General features: G+C 39.2%; 1 protein-coding gene and 1 non-coding gene across 3 annotated transcripts; both read right to left on the bottom strand.

Annotated features, from left to right (window-relative positions):
- Window positions 1–10,968: 10,968 nt before the first annotated feature.
- TRNAT-AGU (transfer RNA threonine (anticodon AGU)) lies at window positions 10,969–11,042 on the bottom strand. The gene has a single exon. It is a non-coding gene; the product is annotated as a tRNA-Thr (tRNA).
- A 269-nt stretch (window positions 11,043–11,311) lies between these two features.
- WDR88 (WD repeat domain 88) lies at window positions 11,312–21,859 on the bottom strand. Of its 2 annotated transcripts, XM_031615322.2 has the most exons (12): window positions 21,497–21,859; window positions 20,823–20,933; window positions 20,182–20,267; window positions 18,727–18,790; window positions 18,096–18,234; window positions 17,723–17,852; window positions 15,555–15,739; window positions 14,899–14,981; window positions 13,192–13,260; window positions 12,683–12,775; window positions 12,157–12,326; window positions 11,312–11,571 (listed from the first exon to the last, which is right to left on the bottom strand). In XM_031615322.2, the coding sequence occupies exons 1-11, from the start codon at window positions 21,608–21,610 to the stop codon at window positions 12,189–12,191; spliced, it is 1,212 nt and encodes a 403-aa protein (XP_031471182.2). In that variant the 5' UTR covers window positions 21,611–21,859; the 3' UTR covers window positions 11,312–11,571; window positions 12,157–12,188. The 2 variants fall into 2 exon arrangements, with proteins under 2 accessions (XP_031471182.2, XP_090005721.1); XM_090149595.1 differs by lacking the exon at window positions 12,683–12,775.
- Window positions 21,860–22,144: the final 285 nt, after the last annotated feature.

The following is a 22,144-nucleotide window of genomic DNA, read 5'->3' as shown; positions in this document are numbered from 1 at the left end:
GATTTCATTGATATTGGTACTAAAAACGTCAAAGGAACTTGAGATCTTATCCTGTTCATGTGAGTAATCTGTCCCAGACTGACTACATGCACTTTTATTACATATTTCATGTCACTTCCATCTGCATCTGATTTTTGTAGTTCATAAACATTTATGCTTCTTTTATAAACAACCCTTGAATTACATTAATTTGGTTGAGATTTCTTTAAACTATGACCGCAGTATTACCTGTTCCACAAGTTTGTTGTATTTATCTCTTCTGTACCATAACTCAGTTCCAAAGGAGAGGCAGCATGTACAGAGTTGTGTAGATAAGGAAGCCTGAAATCCTGTATGTTTTCATCATCTCTGTTCTCTTTTGAAATCTGGCATTAAAGAAAAGTCAGCTAGAAAGTATTAAGTTCAGTGACATACATAATTTGTTTCAATCTCACATAGTTTACTGCTGGCTTTACTTTTTAAAAGAGTTCATATTGCACCACCACACAGTACTTTCTGGCTGGATTTAATAAGGTTTACATTTAGTGACAACAACACTCTCCCTGAAAGGGAAGAAAATTCTCAAGGGTGCTTTTGCACTGACCTTAACACTACTCTTGTCTTGATCTATCATAGATCATTACTAAACTTCAGAGGGAGCTGCTTTCCTTACTCTTCCTTAGGAATTTGTTATGCATGTATTCTATGAAGAGCTGAAGAAAACCATTGTAATTCACATCTGTTTTATTAAATGTGACAGGAATATATATAAGCAACTTGGTATGACAGGAAAGTGAATCCAGGTATTTGATGGAAAAATACTATAATAAGGTCTCCAATGTACAGGTTTTTCCAAAGAAAATGCAAAGCTGTGATACTCCTCTGTGACACTGTGATGTTCAATAAAAGCTTGTATTTATAATCAGGTTTGCTTGATACGAGTAGCAATTACACTTTTGCTTGAAAAATAGAATAATTTTCTCTTGAAAGGGCCATCCTTTGTAACTACTATCAAGGCAGCATTAATTGCATTTTCATTTTTTATATTTATAACTTACTCTTAACAAAACGGAAAGGTCCACATAACCTGCTCCATTAAGTATGTAAATTAGGACTCCTGATTATTGAATGGTGTTATTGAGATCAGAGTTTTGAATCATAGAGAATAATCATAAAAGAGGATCAGAATTGTCTTCATTTCTAATCTTTTTTTAAGGATAAGCGGAAATAAGGAAGCTTATCAGAGGTTTTTATCAAAATTGTTAAACTGCACTTTACAAATAAGTTCCACTGCACAGCATGTCATTCTGAACAATAGAGAAAGCCAGGCCAAAAGCAGCACTGTTTCATTTCTCTCTTATTTTTGCCTTTAAATATTTTCATCATGATTCAGTTTCAAATGTGTAATCTCATGGCACTGCTTCGTGCCAGCAATTATGTCCATTGTTTCACAAGGTAGTAGGCTGTCACCTGCCAACCAGATGTGGTGATGCCTGCAGCACACTGCAGTCCCAGCTCCTGGATCCTTCAGCTGTTTCCCAGTCCCACTGCACAGCTGTTGTGCAGCTTAGCAGCATCAGTTCCTCCAAATTTATTTCACTCATGACTCCACAGAAAAAGGCTGTTTCAACACCATACCTCCTACCCCCTTGGTGACTTACCATTTAATAACTATATATGGATTGATTCAGGCTGCAGTGATGCTAGTTCTTATCATGTACTGGAAAAGCACTACACACCAATGGTAAATCCACTGAACAACTAAGATGCTAAATTGATTTCTTTCTTCTGGCTGTTCCTTCATATCTATTGATGAACAGAGTTTGGACAATTTAATTTAGTTTATAATAAATCCTTTTTATGCTGTAGTTGTGATAGGGCTTACTCTGTGGCAGCTAGAGTCATTAAAGGATTTACTATTCTCGACGTACAAAATCTTTGGTGAATGAGGGCTGAAATAACTCAGAAGCAAGTTTCTTCTGCTTGTAAATGATAAAAGAGCAATGCCAAGATACAGCTGAATCACATTTCAGATGTACAAATGTTTTCAGATTTCTCTTCACAATTCAGGGAAATGGTAGGATCAGTAAAACCTTGTCATGGTTTTTATGATTTCTGTTATCAGTCGTCTACATAAAACCCTGCCAAACCTAAAGTTATATTTATTTTACCTACTTCCTACAGAAGAAAATGTCACAGTGTCCCAAACTATCAATACATTCTTAGCCAAACATGCACTGGCTGCATAAGTTACTATAAACTTATTTTAGAATTTAAGTGGGAGATCAAACAGCTTGGAATCGGAAACGTGAAAACTCTAAGTCACGGGATGAACACAGCAAATGTGCATTATAACCACCTTCTAGCAAAAGTACAAATACTTTCATGGCTTTGTATGTATGTTGTTTTCAGAGTAGATGAAAATAGCCATATGAGGTTACTAAGCAGTGCTGGCAGTCCCCAATTCCATTTAAATAATGATTAAAAAAGAGTAGACATTTGAAAAAGGTGTTGCATGCAATCAGTCATATGTAAAATAAAGCATATGTGGAAAAGCAAAACAAAATTAGAACTGAAGAGGCACCTTTAAATGAGTTCAGCCCCTGACTTCTGTACTGGGTGAAGGAGGACTGAAAACAACACAACTCAGGTGATGAGGCTGCAGAGCAACTTCCCCATCACGAAGTGCCCTCTGGTGTAACACTATCCACTGGTTGGAAACACTGGTAATATTTAGAGCTGTCTTCCGTCCCTTCCTGTGACTGGGAAACTTGCGCCAAGATCCAGGACTGGTACCGTCAGACAGAGCACGAAGCTCAGCAGGCCGACAGGTGAGGAGAGGAGCAGCAAGGACTAAGAGCTGGTGCTCTACCACGCCACCTGTGAGTGCCGGGGGAAATCACCGAACTGCACTCTGAGCACTGCAGCAAATTCACTGTCAGCTGAACTGAACAATGCTCCATGCTGCCCTCTATGCTTACTACAGACTGCCATTTTACTTGTTTTCAACTACCAGCCCAGCAGGAAAAGCTCAACAAACTAAGAACCACATTCTTCATGCCTTACTGATAACTAAATAATATTGTCTGCTGTTTTGTTTTGTTTCCAAAGAGTACTTTGTATTTCTGATGCCTAAAAATTAACTACTGTGGCTGTTCTTTTTCATGGAAGCTTGACCCAAATACTTCCTTAGATGCTAAGCTTCATCTTAGGGAAAATACTTGTGTTCTAGCTTTCCCAGAGATTGTACCTAATAGTGATTCATTGCTCCTTTTCCTTTATTTGTCTACTGCAGTTATATTTTCTACAGTTCTAGTGGCATGTTTCTGTGTGTAATGTTCTGCTAGACCCATGCTGCATGAAGTGCATTTCTTATTCACTGTAACACCCCACATAGTTTAAAGAGTCTTAAAGATTTTATACTACAAGCATGTCCTTGGAAGCATCTAAAGTCATTATTACTAACAGTTCTTTCACATTTGTTTATAATTTCTCAATACATATTCATAGCACAGTGATTTTTGGGTTCATAAAAGAGCAAATTACAGCTTATTTCCCAAATGATTGCAAAGCTCTTCTTAACATGCATAGATGGGTAACACGGCAAATTTGGAGCTGTGCATCAGTGAGGCAGTTCCACAGAAAGAACGAGAAAGGATGTTAAGGAACGCATGAACTCACCTAGAAAGTTCTCTCCATTTTTCACAGGGATAATACACCCAGATTCATAGTACATATAATATATTAACAGCGATATGAGGATGTCGCTATACTGGCTTATCAGGACAATAGTCTGTCAGCTAATTTTGCTAAAAGTAAAAGCAATTTTAAAGCTTAAGGAGACAAAAATACCAGCACTTAGGTGTGAATGTGAGATCATTCTGCAGACTGTGTGCCAGTACTTACAGTTAAGGAGATGCACGATGTATTGATTCCACAGCTACAAGTCATGAGGTATGCTCATAGAAATCACTCTGGAATATTTGCTGTATTGCTGTGAATAAATGAATGCTTCTCTCTGGCACCTTAGTGATGTAACCGTCAGCTGCAGGAGCAAGAAGTACAGTATAAACACTCAGTGTCCCAAATAAAAACTGAAAGCATGTGGTCAGGGATAGGGGGTTGGTAGACACAGATAGGAAATCATACCTGCCCTGAAGGTGTGACAATTTCGTCTCTATTCCTTGTTGCCTAGGCTAATTTTCAATATTAGGCTGCGTACAAAACCTCAAACACATTAAAGCTGTCTGAAGTGTGCAAGTGAACTCATTGTATAATGACTAATATAAAAATGAATAACATGACGACAAATCAACATGCTAATTCAGACCACATTACAAAGGGCTGAGAAAACAAAGAGCAGAGAATAGGAATAAACCATGGAGCAAAACTAAATGTCAGATTTCCAGAAGAATCAAAGTTGCTTCACCCTTCAATGAAGCATAAAAGCATGGGAAGTCGGATTTTCTTTTGCATAAAAAGAATCAAATAACCCAATATAGCTTTTAACTGTGACTTATTACGCACAGCACAGCTAAGGCTGCCAGTTGTACATTCTGACCAAGGCATGTGAATAAAGAAGAGCTTGTGGTAAATGAGCTGAAGAATGTGAAGGAAAAAATCATTGCAACAATTGTGTAATAACCACATTGTAAGAAAGCAGCTGAATGAACAAGATAGCAGTTCTGTAAATTCATATGCACATAGTCTACAAATGTGCTTGGAGAGAATTAAAACCAAAAAGATATCTGGCAATTCAGAGAACTATTTTATGAGAACAGGGATATTTGTTTTCACAAAACTTTCATGAGATATTTGATAAATCTTTCATCTGACTTGAGATCTGGACTACACAATTGTATGCATTGTTACAGTACAACATAGTAGGGAAATATGATGCCAGAAGAAGTAAAGTATTTGTCAGAAACTGAGAAATAAAGTCAAGAAAAATAAAAGAAGATTCTGGTCCTTGTAAGTCCCTTTTTCTGAAGGTAGTCATCCAAGATCCTCTTTCATACGCATCAACTCCACACACAGGATCAATGGTGCTCCCCTGAGCTGACATTTGTTTATTTATCCTGGAGGGCAGCAGTAGCATGGCTGCGTGCACTGCTGCCCAGAGATGTCATCCCTTCCCAGGATAGTTATGTGGCTGTCAAATCATTCTGGTTATTCCCTTAATTGAGTGGGAGACGAAGGTGCCAGATAGATAAGCCAACTAAATTATTGAAAAATAAGGAAATAAAATTGGAAAATGTACAATAGTTCAACTTATAAAAACACTCACCAGTATCTAGAGTAGCAACTGCAACACGCAACAATGAAAGAAAAGCATATAGAGAGGTCTCTCTATATTTATATTTTACATGCTTATGAATTCACTACAACAAAAAGCAGCCAAACAGGTATACAGAACCTGCAGAGTCAGAAATTCTAAATCAAAAGTAGGTAACAGAAATATCCTTTGATCTTTGTACAGATGTTCAGGGTAACGCAATACACATACCACAGAAACTGTCAAGAGATCCAGCATTACATGCATTTACAGCTATCAGTGCTCAAATATTCCTCATTATAGCACTTCTTCCCATGGCAACACACTCTTTGCTGTGCCAGCATCTGGGGAGGCACTGTGAAGATTAAACCAGTTTTAAAAAGTACTTCAATAAAAGAATCAGTATTTATTTATACTTGCATTTATATTTGTGCTTTTCAGAATCATTTATAGACAGGTTGCGTTGATTTTTCAGTTAGTAACTCAACCAACCAGTTGCTTTGGGAGCTCACTGTAATTAGCTTTTAGGAATCTATCATTTTTCACAGACCGTCTTGGAACAAATGAACAAAAATATTTGTATGCATTCATGCCTATGCTGTTTTGTACCAAAAATATAGCAGCTCACATATAAATACCAAGCAAGTCAGGAAAACAAACCTATGCACTTATATTATTCTGTTACAGTAATTTGTCAATTGTCAAAAGTGAAATTAATTACAATAATTGTTTATTTATCTTACTTAAACAATGCTCTTCTACTCTAACTATACAAAGTACTATTTATGCCCATAAAATGGTGTTCTGCTAAAGAAATAGTAATCCAAAGAGCCTGTATTTAATAACATTATTTCATTTCACAATATGGCATCGATCCATTTACGCAGCCGGAGGTGTAGCAATTGTGAATTCAGTTCTTCTCGTTTCCCTTACTGCAAAGAACTTTGGTGCTCTGTGATTAGCCCATTTGTCCTCAACCCTACATTCACCGAATGGAATGGCAAAGCAGTGCCCATTGACTGTAACAACATGGAGGCATGAATCACAGAGCTTTCCCATTTCTCCAAAGTGAGGCCCACTGGCAAATATTTAACTGCCAAGGGATTTTAAATATTTCATCTCATGTCTATAGATTTACTGAAAGTACAGCAATCCCAGTTGGAAACAATTACAATTACTCACTGCAGTGCCTACATTTAGCTCAGCACAATTCTAGATGGATCTGCGGGCAATTTACTCAATGCATTCCAGTACAGAAGGGCTCCATAGGTATTCTGTAATGCCCAGAGTTCAGGGGACAAAAAGGTAATGCAAATAGCATTAGTGAAACACAAATCTTGATGCACAAGCATTCACAATCTCAACATAAATAACCGCAATGTCATTTAATTTCAAGAATACTTGTATTTACTGAATGAAGTATGCTCTTTTCTTCAAAGCTCTGTCACTCCAGCAGCCATTAGTGAATGTTCTTCCTCAAGTTCTTCACAGGGGAGAACAGAGACAGAGTAAAGGCTTGGATAGATTTCAGATTGCACAGTACCAGCCGAGGGCTCTGCAGGCAAATTAGCTTTGATCAGTGTCAGGCAGGCCTAAAGCCACTGGTGCCAAGACAGCCCCAAATCTATTTTTTAGCTCTCCTGAGGGCCCCATGTTCAAAGTTGCTGAAATACAGAAACCAGCAGCAACCGTGTAATCAGTTTATGTGAAATCATTTGGAAATGATTGAATCAGAGATTCAACAAGCTGGTATTAAAAGAAATGACTAAATCCTCCTCATGTTTTTATTACTGAACTGAATTTGGACCACTGCATCAGCTTATAACGGTATGGGTCTTACTAGCACTGTTTAAAGGGATGCACTAACTCACGGTAGCTCTTGGCTCTGCTCATTCCACATTTGCCTTTGCAGTCACTAATTCATTCATTCTCCCCTAATCTTCCCAGTTACATTCCCACAGAGCGCAGTCAGACAGACTGCCAGAAGGAACAGCACTTGGCCTTTGGAAAGAACATGGAATGTGCACATAAAGGTCACTCTCCTCTCGCCATCCTAGAACAGAGGCAGATTTTGGCCATGGCCACAAGGAATTTGCTACAAATACCTGGGATATGTTTCCTCAGCCTAAAGAAAAGGATGTCATGTGGTAATGGCAGCTGTACAGACTGCAGAATCCCAGCCTTCATCACACATGCACTTGCAGTTATTGTGGTTAAGGACACATAGTTCCTACACTTTAAATTACATTCTATTAAGAAAAAAAAGCAATAATTTTAGAATGCAAGTAATACAGATAACACTGTAAAAAACTGGATTTTGGCTGCTTAAAAGTTTTGGAAATAACGGGTTATGGATATGCTGCTCAGTTAAGATAAAGCATAGCTATTATATAAAGACAAAGCAAATGACCACGAGAAGCACTCAGTGAAAGAGCATAGCCCGTTTCAAAGAAGAAAACATGTTTATTTTGGTGATTAATTCTGTTCTGCATGAAAATGCAAATTAAAATGTTAATTAAGGGGAAAATGCACAACAAAAAGAAGGTGTAGTACTGAAAAAAACAGCCTCTTAGGGCTGGCCAAACAGAACTGACTTCAGTTTGGTTTGGAGATTGTGATGTTACTGACAGCAAATGTTCTAACAGGAAGACAGGATATGTAGTCATAATTTGTCAAAAATCAGAACCAAAATTTAATAGATTCGTTCATATAAGACCTTTTTTTTCCACAAAAACCTACATTAACTGAAATCGATAATTAGAGAAACTATAATTCATTGTTTCTAGGCTATGATGTTCTAGCAAGTTTATTCAAGGAGAAGCATCAAATGAAATTACAGGTACAAGAGGCTGTATTTGCTGTTACCATACCTTCAACCATTAAATTTTGCTACCACAGGAGAAAAAGAGCAGCGTTTTTATGTATATAGCATGTATAAGAAAAAAAAACATTTGTTTAAAAAGTCACCCAGAAACAATACCAAACCAACAGTTATGTCATAACAAATGTTATTCAAATGAGAATTCTCAAATACCTGTGTTAAAATATTATCAAGAGATTTTCAGAAAAACTCAGTGCTCAGTAGTTTCCACTGACAATAACGAGAGCTCAGCACGTGCTTTAGCAGGAATCACATGAAGGTTAATTGTGTTCAGTCATATGTAAGTAAAAAAAAAGCACAAATACTACAGCAGATAAGGACAGACCTTGTTTTGATGCCAGTGCGCTGTTAATAACACAAGAAAAACTCTACTCACATAGCTTGGGTTGACTCATCTTTTCCTCCCTTTATTATGAATCAGATTCTTTGTTATCATCTATTGAATGAAAACCTGACTGCAGCAGTCAGTGCCATTGATGTCAGTGAGATCAATTCTTGATTACCTCACTAAAATTAATAATAACTTTATAGGTTCTAAGGATCTTAGGCTAGCTACGGTTGCTTGAAGGAAAGAAAAGACTTGTTGCAATAAGGAATAAAAGACATTTCCCTGGATTGCAGCCTGTTGGCTCCATTTTGCAGGAGTTGGGCACACAACTCGTTATTTTCTAGCTAATCTGTCTCCTTCCTTGAAGAGCCTTGGTTTTCACTCCCAACTGAAATACAAACAGGCTTTCAAAAATGTAAATATTTTTTTTCTATTCAGCTGTAAATAATTACAAGCTGGGTTACTGGAGAATGGAACAACAGCACAGGTCCTAAATGGCAAGAATCTAAATTGCACTACTGCCCTCTGTTGTGTTTTCTGTCATTTAAGTGATGCTCTGTGGGATATCCATTCCTACTGTTCCAGACCAGTTTCACCTCTATAAAGATCTGAACTGTGAACATCAATGGCAGAATGAATGCAGGTGAGGAGCTGATGTGCTGGGTGGTGGGAGGCAAGCCTCTCCCTTCTCAATAGGACACTTAATGCCACTGCTTACCTTGTAAAAGCTGACAATGAAAAATCTTACCACAGTCCTACAAGCAACACATATCATTTCTGCAAATTAGTTATAAATGAAGAAAAATTCATCCCAACAAAGTAGTAACCAGAGAATGTCTTTTCTTTCTACTACACAGACTGCAGTATCCCAAACAGTTCCCCCCCAACCCCAAAGTTCAGGCTGATGATTTACACTCTGGCAGATCCTTTCATGACACATGCATCACATCACATTATGTAGGCATGACACTGTCACGGTGCATGCCTGTCAAAGCACAACACTTTGCAAAGCAGCATGTCAAGGAATAGGAAAGGGCAGTCTTGCAAACTGGGGTTAACAGGCGATGTGGTTTCACTCAACGTTTTCATCAAATTTTTTCACTCAAATCTTTGTGAATAATGTGCAGGCAGCAACGTCAGCCCTTGCAGACAAACTGCAAAGTATCTTCCCCTAAGCCTACAGTCACCGCTACAATAAACAGCCACTAAACATTTGACTGCCTTTAATATTTCCCTTCTTTAGGCAACTGTCCCTATGATATAGATGTCTCCAATATGCACATCTGCCTGCAGGAGTCACTTCACTTCTTCCTACCCACAGACGTGGAGAAATGAAAAATTAAATTTGATCACATCTGTATGTGAGAGCTCAAGACCCCAGGCTGGAAATCACTGGAGGCTGGCAGAGCGTTCTGGCAAAATATCACTGCACGTTTGCCCTGTGCTTATGTTCTGCCCTAAACATACACTGTGGGCTACAGCTACAGAAAAACCATGGGGCTAGATGTACCTTTGGTCTTCAATTTGCATAAGAAAATAATTATACTCTAAATGATACTCAGCATACTCAACTTCATTTTGTCAGTAGCCCAGAATCAGTGTGACAGACTGCACAGCAAATACTGCTCCAAGGAGGGCTCCTGCAGATAGCTGCCAAGCCAGGTGCTGATCCGGGATGCTGGGCCCATACTTTGCTCTTGGGGCAGCAGAAGCTCCATCCCAGCAACAACTCTGTGCTCCAAACGTGCCAGTGACTACATTTACTCCCATCAGCTTCTGTGTGGGCCAAAATCTGCCTGAGGTTACAGCTGCTGGGCTGGGATGTGCTGTGCTAGCGGGTTTAGAGCCTCCTGAGCTCAAATGTGAGGACGGATTGCCTTTGTTGTACATTTGGAATGACGGCGCTGAACCTAATTCACCTGCCCAATTTGGGGGGCTGGCCTTTGACTTTCAGAGATGTCTCGGAAAGTTCTGTCACCTCAGCAGTGGCCTGAGGGAGAACACGGGGCTCCCACGCAGCCTGCCCTCAGAAAAACCAAAAATAAAACTGAAAAAGGGAATGAGGGCAGGTGGGGAGGCCTGGGCACAGGGGTGGCACATGCCTCATGTTGGACACCTGGCCTGCAGTCACATGACGGGAATAAAACTGAGCAGTGAGTGAGCGGATAACGAGACAGGAGGCAAAGACATCTGAGAGGAACTGGCTCTGTAAGAACGAAAAAAATCCTCGCTGCGGTTCCCCAGGAATCTGGGTGACCAACCAGCAGATCCACAGGCAGCTGCCGTGACCCGAAAGAGAAACCGGGCAGCAGGAGCAATGCCGGGCGTATCGCGTGCGTGCACGCACGTCATTTCACGCACACCGACCGTTTTGCTCCTCACTGCCGCCCGTCGCACCACACACAGCCGCGGCGCAGCCCGCTCCCCTCAGCCCCACCCGCCCTTCCCGCGCTCCGAGCTGCGGTAAAACGGCGGCCGCGCGCAAAAGGTAGAATTCTACCGCGCAGGCACCGCTGGGATTCGAACCCAGGATCTCCTGTTTACTAGACAGGCGCTTTAACCAACTAAGCCACGGCGCCGGGCGATAGCGCTTTGTGCTTCGCGGGCCCAATACATCGGGCCAGCAGCGACCCGGCTCCTGACCGCCGGCGTGCGGCCGCGGGGAGCAATCGGCTACCGAAACGTACCTCTGGTCCAGCGTTGAACTGCATTCCTGGTTCAGCTATCCTCCCTCTTTTAAGTACCTCTTGGAAATAAATGTTGAAAAGGCTGAAAATACCGTTTTTTTAGGAACAAGGCTTCCAGACATTTTGAAACACTAAATATTTTATTAATTGATATTTGCACATACACTAAATAGATACAACCCCTAGGTTGCTCCTTGCTGGATGGACCCTTATCAGACAGAACTTGTACTAAACTGTGTCAGACATGAACTACAGCTTTTTCTCATGGCTGGAAGTTATTGCACAGCAGTTTTGTAGGAGTATGGCAGCAAGAGGGAGAACAAGTTCATGGTCTGATGCATCATTTTACTTACAAAAATCCTTCTGATGCTCTCTGAAAGCAAAGATTCTGTATGTTCCATAGTAAAGAAGAATTGTTTATCTAAGAAATAGAAGGAAACTTGACAATAATTTATAATTCACATATATTCATTAATAAACTGAGCTTGGAACTATTGTATTCATTAAAAATTGTTTAAAACTTACCAACAGGCAGGTAAATAAGTTTGTTCTCTAGTACCATACTATATAGACTTCAACTGCTGGGCAGTTTCAGTCTTTCGGAGACAAGGCACAGCTGCTCAGGGCAGTAGCGAAGCGTAGAATCACAGAACTGTCTGAGTTGGAAGGGACCCTTAAAGGCCATCTGGTCCAACTCCCCTGCAGTGAACAGGTACACCATCAGGTGCTCAGAGCCTGGGTGTATGCAGGGATGGGGCACTCACCACCACTCTGGGCAAACTGTTCTAGTGCTTCACCACCCTTATCATAATCTTTCTTCCTTATATCCAGTCTAAATCTCTCCTCTCTTAGTTTGAAGCCATTTGCCCTTGTCCTGTCACAAGAGACCCTGCTCAGCAGCGTAATTTATCATTCTTGATATAGAATACTGTAGCAGCACAAGATTAAACATTCAGCTTTATATGTGCAGTACATGAAGGTGTACAGACATTCCATTTATACTTACATATGTTAACATCCAAAAACGGTCAGATGAATTTAAAGATCAGGAGGGATGGAAGGTGGTAATGGCAAAATATTTCTTGCTGGAGAAGACAGACGACAGAATACACACTTGGATATCACTTCAAAGCCACCATGCTGCAGGCTTAAGAAAGGTCTTTCACATTCTTCACACTGGTATAAATACAATAAAAATGGTAGTTCAGCCACACACATGAAGTTTACTCCATTTCTATTAGACTCTATACAGCATTAATTTCAAATTCAATAGAAAATATTTACAGAAAAGTTAATGGCATATTTTACTGTTTGATGCACCTTTGCATGTGAATTGGTGTCCTCATTACAACCAATTTTAAAAGAGAATTATTACTACTACATTCTACTCCCCCAAAAAGATGTGCAGATCTTCACAAAGAATGAACAATCCATTAGTGCTTTCAGCTAGCAAAACTCAAGCTTTCCTTTAAAATTCAGATTTTGTTTCTGAATAAAGAATGAAGTGTGGTTAGAAAATAAAATGATATGACCTGAGCAATTTTTGAGCCTTTTTCTTTTCTACTTTCTATCACTGAAGGTATGTGATCCATCCTTTCAATATTCCACAGTCTCAAAGTAGAATCCTGAGAAACAGAAGCAATCATGTTGATGTGTCTGTGTATCACCAAAACACTGATTTACATAATTTCCAAGATGAGCTCTCATTTCTTCAGATAAGTCTCACAACAGGAGAGTGCTAAAACCTCTCACCTTTAAGAATCACCTCTCTCACGTTTAAGAATCGTATGTTTGGAAACAACCTGCAGCAATCTTAAAACTGCATGGACGTTTTAAGATAACAAAAAATAAACATAGTCATCAAATGCTTTTTAAGATTTTCTATAATTACTTGATGTAGATGCCGATTAGAACACAGAAGTTTTGTGAGCAATTGTATTATTGTTAAATGTTGTTAAACAAAACCTGACGCAAAGGGATGAAATCTTCACATCCATTTGTAATTTAGCTCTTGAAATCACATCAGGAAAGTGGTGATCACCTTTGAGGCTGAAAGAATCCACTTCTTGTTTTCACTAATTGCAACATCTGTCACCCAGTCCCAGTGGCCCTACAGAAAAGCAAAATCTAACTTTAAGCCAAGAAAAAAAAAAAGCACATAATTACTTTTCTAATAATAAAAACTACTGTCTATACTATGCACTCATTTTGAAATGCAAAAGGAAACTTGTTATCCAGACTCCTCATGGTCAGCCAGGAAAAGACATTGTTAGAAAGCTCCTGTTTTCTCACATATACCTGGAAGCAGTTGCTGTTACAAGCCCTGGGAGGCAGCCCACTGGCAGCAGCAGCCGGGGGCAGTGCATCTGTCAGTTACCATGAAGGTAAGCTCCACTGAAAGACTTTTTTTCTACTTTTTAAACAGTTTATTAAAGAACTGTAAAGAGAAAGAGCTGATTCCTAACACTCATTACTTTAGTAAATAAATAAACAAACAAATAAATAAAAAGAGGCTGCTTAGCATGCAATAACAGAGGGAAGAAGTCTGGGAACAGACAGCAGCTTCCCCCCACTTGAAGGCAGGGAACTCAATGCTGAAAGCAGAGCAGGTCTAGCAGCTGTATCAGATACCCTCCTTCTGACAACAGCAGCACTGCTGACTTCCAGTGAACAGCACTGAGCTGGCATAAGAACAGATTGAAGTCTAAAATGATATGCTTACTCCAGTGACATAGGTTATATAAACATAAATGGAATCAACAGATAAAATCCCTAAGGTTTAGGCAGATATGGTGTCATTTTTATGATCAACACCACATTCAATAAATCAATTATAAAAGACAAACAATTGTATATTTTCCACGCGCAAAGAAAAAGCTAAACATGCATATATAAAACTTAAGTAGTTTTTTTTACAGCAGAATCTTTAAAATGTTTTTAAATTTAGTTATGAGCACCAAGGAACAGGAATTCTCCATAGTTACAAAGACATTAACATTTAAACAGATGCCTTTGCGTTTAATGGGAAACTGAGTTACTTACAGCAGTTGCTGTGAACTGGGATATTTGCAGTAATTGCATTTTGCTGCTGTTGTTCAAAAGGTTTAACCTGTACATTTCCAACTCAGGAGGGTATGTAAGTCTACATGTAAGGTAACCAGCATGAGGCACAGATATCCCCCAGATAAAGATACTATCTTGAATGCAGATGACAGTGGAAAGTTATTTTTAAGCTCAAAAGGCTTTGGAGGAAAGCTGTATTTTCTGTCATATTCCAGGTGGGCTTTTTCATGAATGTTTTAGCTAAGCCTTCAGTACTGCATGCAGTAATTCAGAAAAAAAAAAAAAAAGAAAAAAGAAAAAGTCAATTGAAATCAGATTTGCAGAGGACAGGAAAAGCAGCAAGGTTGCAAATCTGTATTCTGACATAATTGCCTGATTTCTGTAAAATTAACATTTGCAAAATCCGCACATAAAGTCATGAACAGTTTTAATTCATGCCATTGAATCATATCCCATAGTTAGCTGGAGTCTTGTGTTTATAACCGACCCGATAGAGGTAGTATCTTTGTAACTAATTGTGTAAGAATATATTGCTCTAACAAATTACATCACACAAATTCAGTATGTATTCCTGCCTGTATCAGAAAGGATGGACAAGGATATTGGGTAACAAATACAATGCTATTAAAGGAGCACACAGTTTACAGCTTCTCATCAAACTACTGACCAAATAAAACCGCAGTACCTTTAAGCTTAACTTCTTATATCCTGCATATGTTTCCCATATGGTTACAGCGTTGTCATATCCACCAGACACTACAAGTGATGCTGAAATATGAAATCAGAATATTTACTGAATATTTGCTTTGACACACAGACTAATAAGAGACTCCTTCCAGCACTGTGTCAGACTTGGTTAATAACATGTAAATAATGAGCTATTAGTCATGCTTTGACAAGATGCTAGAAGTTCCTTTTGGCTATTTGTTGCTAACGTTCTTGGTTTTATAAATAATAAGCACAAGTTTGCATAATAGTAATGTAACAGTAAGCAGTAATAGTAAATATAGTAATAGTAGTGAAGAAGTGAAGCTACAAAAGGGAACAGCTAATTAGACCAATACATAGAGAAACTCATATCAGCCCATTCCAGTGAAGAGAATCTGTTCCAGTACAATGGCAGTTTGCAATAATACAAATTTCATGCCTGTAGAGGGGCTGCAAGTCTGTGATTTGGTCATCAACATCAATTTACATTTGAGATCATTTTCTTGTAATTAAATATGCTATCTTGGAAATGACAAATTACTTACATGATTGGAGTGGTCACTTGTGGCTCACCTGTTATGTCACATACACAGATACTGAGTTACACTACGTGCTGGTATCAAGATAACTCACCATCTTGGCTAAAGCAACAGGAACTAACAGAACCCTCATGTCCCTGGTTCAAGGTAACAGGTCCACGACTCCGAAATTCTCCTGTCTTTACATCCCATATTTTTAAGCTCTTGTCCCAGGATGCTGTGCACAAGTAACGACCATCAGATGTAAAGCAACAATCTGAAATAGCATTGCTGTGTCCCCTGAAACATGAAAACACCCCAACAGTGAGGTTTTGTAAGCATTAATCAAACTCACAGAGAGCCTCCTGCGGTACTGAGCACTCTCCATCCAGTAGAGCACATAAACACATCCTGAATGTTAACTGTATGGATAGTTCTGTAAACCCCTGGAGCTACTCACAGCCCTGCAGCCTGCACGGGTTTGGGTCCCTTGCAGGGTGAGCCATTGGCCAGAATTACCCCAAGCAGTGAGTGAGCAATGACATTGCTTTGCAGCTACAGAAAAGCCACACTTCTTTAAAAGCAAGTTACCAAAAAAGTCCCAAAAATGTGAATTTGCATTCTAATACTCAGAGGAAAGAGATGAATCAATTTATATTAAAGTCTATAAAAGGAATCTGGAAGCTCTGGAACAGGCTGAGAACTCTGGGGCTTCGTGCAGTCTGCACCAGGGGAGGGATCACGAGCTTCTCTTACAGGAAACAAGGCTGTCATCACTGTGATTTAAAAGAAATATTATTACAATGCTCCAGATTGAATTTCCCATCAAAACTAATTCCTAATTCCTCATCAGACCATTTTATTACTGTTTAAAGGCACTCTCTGTTTACTGCTGTTATAATTCAAAGCTAAATTTGTTGAGTTTATTAAAAGCTATTGCTATTTTAATAGCACACTTGATATCTATTGTATAATTTATTCTTTAAAATGATAACAATGCCCGACATCAACCTAATTTTTAAATGTAATACTTATTTCAGCGAGAGATGTAAGGGTTTAGCACAGGGAGCTGTAGGACTTCACTAGTTGCTGGTACTGGGCATGACATTCTCCAAAAGTAATACCTTTTATGGTGTCAGCCCACAGCATCAGTCGTAGATATTGGTGGTATGGCAGTAGAGATTGAATCTTCCCACCAATATCGTTGCTGTGTGACAGATGGCAGCAGAGGGACAGTGACAAAATGGCATCTGACATGGAAATGCACATAAAGCAGAGGCTGTGATTGAATTCCTCCATGTGAAAAAAATGGCACCCATTGGCATTCATTGGCACTTGCTCAACATTGGTGGAGACCCAACAGTGGGTGTGAGCACAGTGATGCAGTGGATGGTGCATCCCAGCAGTGGTAACAGTGACAGTGGGTCACCTCCACTGGTGCAGGCTCTTGTTCATCTCTGGTGAAAATTCACATCTGATGATGGTGCTTATGCTGCAAAATAGCATTTTGGAGCTGAAAAATTATATATTTATTTAAAAATATATACAAGATTTTAAATAATGAGTGTTCTTGTGCTCTTTTGTTACAGTTCCCATGGAATTAAATAGGAGGCATTACTTTTGCAGCAAGAAATCACCTGGAAAAACTGTACCTGAACTCAGAGTGACCACAATTGGTTCACTGTGAAAATATAGGTACATACTGAGCTGGGGTCCAGAGCATCTGTCCTGGATCCACTCCTGTCTCATACTGCCATTAACAACATAGATAATGAGATAATGAGAGATGAAAAAAAGCCAAAGAGGGAAGCCAAAGATAGCCTACAATTATACAGGAAAAATGATTAAAATTCAAAATGACCACTATGTTACTTCTCCTTCACTATATAATGTTTTAAAAAACTTCTTTATTCTACATAATATTTTATCTTCTCACTTGTCAGTGATTATAAATTCTTCCTAATTAGTAGGAATTATACCAATAAGTTTATACTTCAGCACTATATTGTGTATGCTTCTTCCAATGTATATAAAAGAACCTAGAAGCTCTAAAAACTAACAAAAATGCTGCCAAAATGCAACTTTTCAATTATTTACAGCAGGAAGCTTGAGTGGAAATTTTCATTCATGCAGTCCACATATATCATTTGCTTACATATAACTTAATTTAGTTCAACAATTACAGTTCATTTTCTCCAGTACAAATCTGACCATAATTCTCACTGATAATTGTCAAGGATGCAAACAATACCATGCATAATTAACTATAGTATTATTTCTTACTTTTTAATTGTAATTGAGGTGGATCGAGCTACCATATCCCACAGCTTTATAGTCTTATCGTATGATACTGAAGTCACTCTCTGGTTATCAGGGTCAAAACAGCATCTTGTGATTGTACTCCTGTGATGACCTATGGAAAACACACCAAGAGGAACTATTGTAAAGCTGCTTCCCAGCTTTGAATCATTAGCTCTCCATCTCAGTGCACCGGTCTGAAAGGCAGAACTGCCCACAGCAGCTATGCACCAGTCTATCTGCAAAACACAGGCATTTATCAAGGAAGGGCATCTGAACTGAGTTCATTATGATTATTATTAAGAAATAAAAGAAATCAAGAACTGAATCAACAAAATTTAAAAGTCGTAAATCTTACCTTGGACACATGCCACCTCTGTTGCACTTACTGCATCAAAAACAGATATGGCATTGCCTTTATCTGAGGCAAATACCACATATTTGCCATCATGGGAAATATTACATGAAGTTACGATGCCTTCATGTTCTACTGTCCACTAAAAAGAAAAGAAATGGTTTCATGCTTCAGAGTTAAAGATAAGAGTCTTTAACAGCACTTGCTTTAATCTCTAAGTAGGCTCAGAAGAAAGGAGTTTGGTATCACTTTATTTTGGTGAAAGGTGATAGAAGTATTTATATCCAATTCTATTTTTAAAATAGCAGTAAGTTTAAAATTAGACAAGGATACCCCGTTCAAATCCTAAAATGTTAATTCAATCAGTCTAACATATCTTCTGAGACAGATTATTACTATTACAGCCATTTTTATCTGAAATAACTGAGACGTCTTCATCATCAAGGGACTTAATGTGATCAAACAATTAATCAGATTAAAACCTAGACTAAAAATCAAGCCTGCCTACCCTGACTGTAGTGCATTGTGCAAACAAAGAAGGCTTTTGGTTTTTTTCCTATTTGCCAATAACTACGGAATGCATCTGAATTTTACAGTTACATCTTCTTGAAGATGCACTCAAAAGGATACATACAAGCACTTTTCCTGTTTCCATATCCCAAGTCTTGACAGTGTTATCATAGGATGATGTTACCACCCTAAAAATGACCATGAAAACAGCACTCAGTGTTCTCACTTAAGAGAAGATATTTGAAAATAAATGCTAACTTTTAATTCTGACAATGATCTGACATCCTCACACTCATTAATTTAAAAAAAGATTTGTAAACACTGCAGCAAAAAATTGCCTTTTGCAGTTTAAAATATGTAATTATTTATATTTCAGATATAAACTAACAATAAAAATGTCATGTATGCAATTTTCAGACACTGCTCTGCATAAACACAAACCCACATTACACAACAAAGCTAACTGATGACAAGCAGCAGGTTTCCATGAATGAGGAGGTCACCAAGTTTGCCCTCACATTGTTTTATTAGAATATTTCCAAATATCTAAAAAATAGCATTTACGTGGAATATTACAGTATAGGGCAAATGTTTTTAGTCCCATTGTGGCTTTCTCAATTTTTTATCAAGTTCAGAAAATGTCACTTTCGCAGATTTTGCCCAGGAAGCTCCATGCAAACTAAAAATAAATTCTCAAACCTTCAATATTTTTCATTATGCGTACATTTCCTTCACTTGCATGATCTCTGCTCCTAAATGGAAGCACTTAGCACAAGAGTAAGAAGAAAATAATGAACTGGTGGCATTTTTGGTTGGGAGACAGCAGGCAGAATGGCACAAATACAATCCCGTGATCAAAAAGAGATTAGACAACTCTTCAATTCGATAAAAATTGATTTAAACTACAAATTACTGATAAAACATAGCGGAAATAATACCCCTGGTGGCAACGTATGACCTACTCAACCAAATGTTAATGCATGCTGCAGTTGTTTTAATTATTATACCCAGAGATTGACAGTAGATAAGATGCATTTCTTCTTAAATTGACATTACAGGCTTAATGGAAAGAATATAGATTATTAATAAACAATACAGAACTTTTATGACCATATAAATCTCACTGACAGATGAACCCCTGCACCTTGGCTTTAGTGTTGTTCTTCTATGCAATACCTGTTTACAGGCTCCCTTCAGAACATAAACCATAGACTTCCAGCCACAAATAGCTCACAAGCAGGAATTCCTTTGTCCTGAAATGGTCATGACTTGGACTTTTCCTTCAGTCCACCAAATGAAAGCCAAAAGATTTAAGCTCTGCTGCACAAACTGTAGGTGAAATCAACTGGAGATGAAGGAGTCTGGCAGTGAACAGGCTGCCAGACGAAGACAAGGGAATAATGAACAGAAAACGAAGCAAAAGAAGTTTCACTTTGATGAACTAGAAAAACGTTGGAACAACTGCAAAAGTAACTGATCCGTTCCAAATTTGTCTAATGTTTTCCACGTGCAATCACATTTAAACTTGAAAATCACATTGTCTCTCTTTTAAAAATAAATTGTGATAGAAAATAGTCACCTTCTATCATCAGGACTCAAGTTGCATTCAGAAACTGGGGCTGTGTGTTCTTCAAAAATTTGAACAGGAAATCCTTTGGCAACATCCTTGAATAAATCCAGAGGAGGTTGATTGAGAAGTGCTTTTTTTGTGAAAAAATACACAGCACCACAAAATCAAAGCAAAACAAAGCTTGTGAAATAAGGTTAGCCTTATGTATGTGCCTCACATGTTTTATCTAATCTAAAAGTACAAATGAAAACTTATTTCTCTGTATTCCAAAAGTCAATTGTGAACGTTGCATTCAAATCACTGACAGCCATTCTCATCAGTACTGTCCACCCAAGTGATGTCTTGTGTTTCATGAGTATGCCTCCACACCAGCCTGGTCCAGGCACTGGTGCCAGGACTTTTTGTTCTGCTTCAGAGGTCCATTGTTGGGCTCCCGTGTACTGCAACAATACAGATGAAGACTGATACTGCAAAGATCCATCACACTGACCAACCTTTCACTCCTTGCTTATTTGTACTCTGCCACCTTCCTCTGTGAGGAGACGACTTCAGATTCTTTACAAAATTATTTCACCTATCAGTAGTCAAATCATATTAAGACATTACCAAAACAGATATTTTTAAAATTTGTTGTTGTGTTCACAACATACCCAGAGCTTCACTGTTCTGTCGTAAGAGCATGAAAGTATTTTTGAGTCTTCACAGCAAAAATGGCAGGAACTCACAGTATCACTGTGCCCTCTTAGAATTTTAAATTGAATCTGTAAGCAAACAGAGCAAAGTTTAGGAAACCCTTGGGGCAGCCACTCCCATGCAGTGGAGCACGATGCAGCAGCAGAGCTCCGTATGGAGAGGCCATGTCCTGCTCTGGCACCGGGCTGCAGCTGCTCGAGATTTGGTCACTGCCTGGTGGAGAAAGGAAGGCCGGTGGATTTGATTCTTATTTCCTGGAGAGAAAGGGCTGGGTTGTTATCTTTTGTTTATTTTTCCCAGTTTCTCTCAAGCAAAGTAATATTTATTTTTAAATCTCAAAAGTCTCTCTCAAGTCTTTCAAAAAACTTTGTGTTTCAGTGATTCTGGCACATGGAGAGGCAGTGCCAAAGGCCTTAGGGCCGTGCTGTTTAGCCATGACCACCACGAGTTGTACGAGACACTCTGAGAAAGCCTTTCTCCAGTCACCTGAGTGCCCACTACAAGTCTGTGTGAACTAAGTCACCAAAAAGCCCACCTGCCCCAAGCATTGGTGCTGAGCTTTTCAGAGTGCACCAGCACTCTGCCAGCGCTCCCTTCCTCCCAGCAGCCCTGCTTCCCCTTCCCAGCCCACCTCTGCCATTTGCTCCTGGTCCCCCCAGTGCCCCTCAGCTGGGGACACCTCCGGCTGGGGCTCAGGCAGTGGCTCTACAGCCAAGGGGTCCCCACGACTGCCCCCCGCCGCCATGCTGCCCTCACCACCTCAGCCTCAGGTTGCGCAGTGGCGGGAATGCAGCCCTGAGGCCTGGCTGCCCGGTGTGGGTTTGCTCTGTTTGCTCTGTGCTGGTGCAACGCAGGGTCTGTTTTATATCTTCCTTGCAGTGGAGGCAACCTCAAGGCCTTAGATGTTTTTTCTCTCATCCCCAGGTGTTCTTTTTGGCTTTATTTTAAAAACTATATATTCTGCAATTCAACACATGACTATTAACCACCTTGCTCTAATCAAGAGCTGTCGTAAAGCTGCAGATACCGAAAGACACATCTGGAGTCAGACATGAAAGAACTACTACCTACAATAGAGGATTTCAGTGAAGGTTTTTGTTCATAAGTTTAGACAAGGTTGTTCTGGAGTCCTTGTGTACCTGGGAGCTGCGGGGCTGCAGGTCTACTTAACAGCTTGCTGGTTTGTAGCTTACATTAATACTGCAAGCTGGTAAGTACTTTCTAAATGTACTGCATGAAATAAAAGTAGTGTTTTCATTGTAAATACATTTAAACACTG

The sequence above is a fragment of the Phasianus colchicus genome, chromosome 13, assembly GCF_987193195.1.
Source record: "Phasianus colchicus chromosome 13, bPhaCol1.hap1.1, whole genome shotgun sequence".
Taxonomy (NCBI): domain Eukaryota; kingdom Metazoa; phylum Chordata; class Aves; order Galliformes; family Phasianidae; genus Phasianus; species Phasianus colchicus.
Note: the sequence above shows the minus strand (reverse complement) of the source record. Positions and strands in the feature narration are given on the sequence as shown.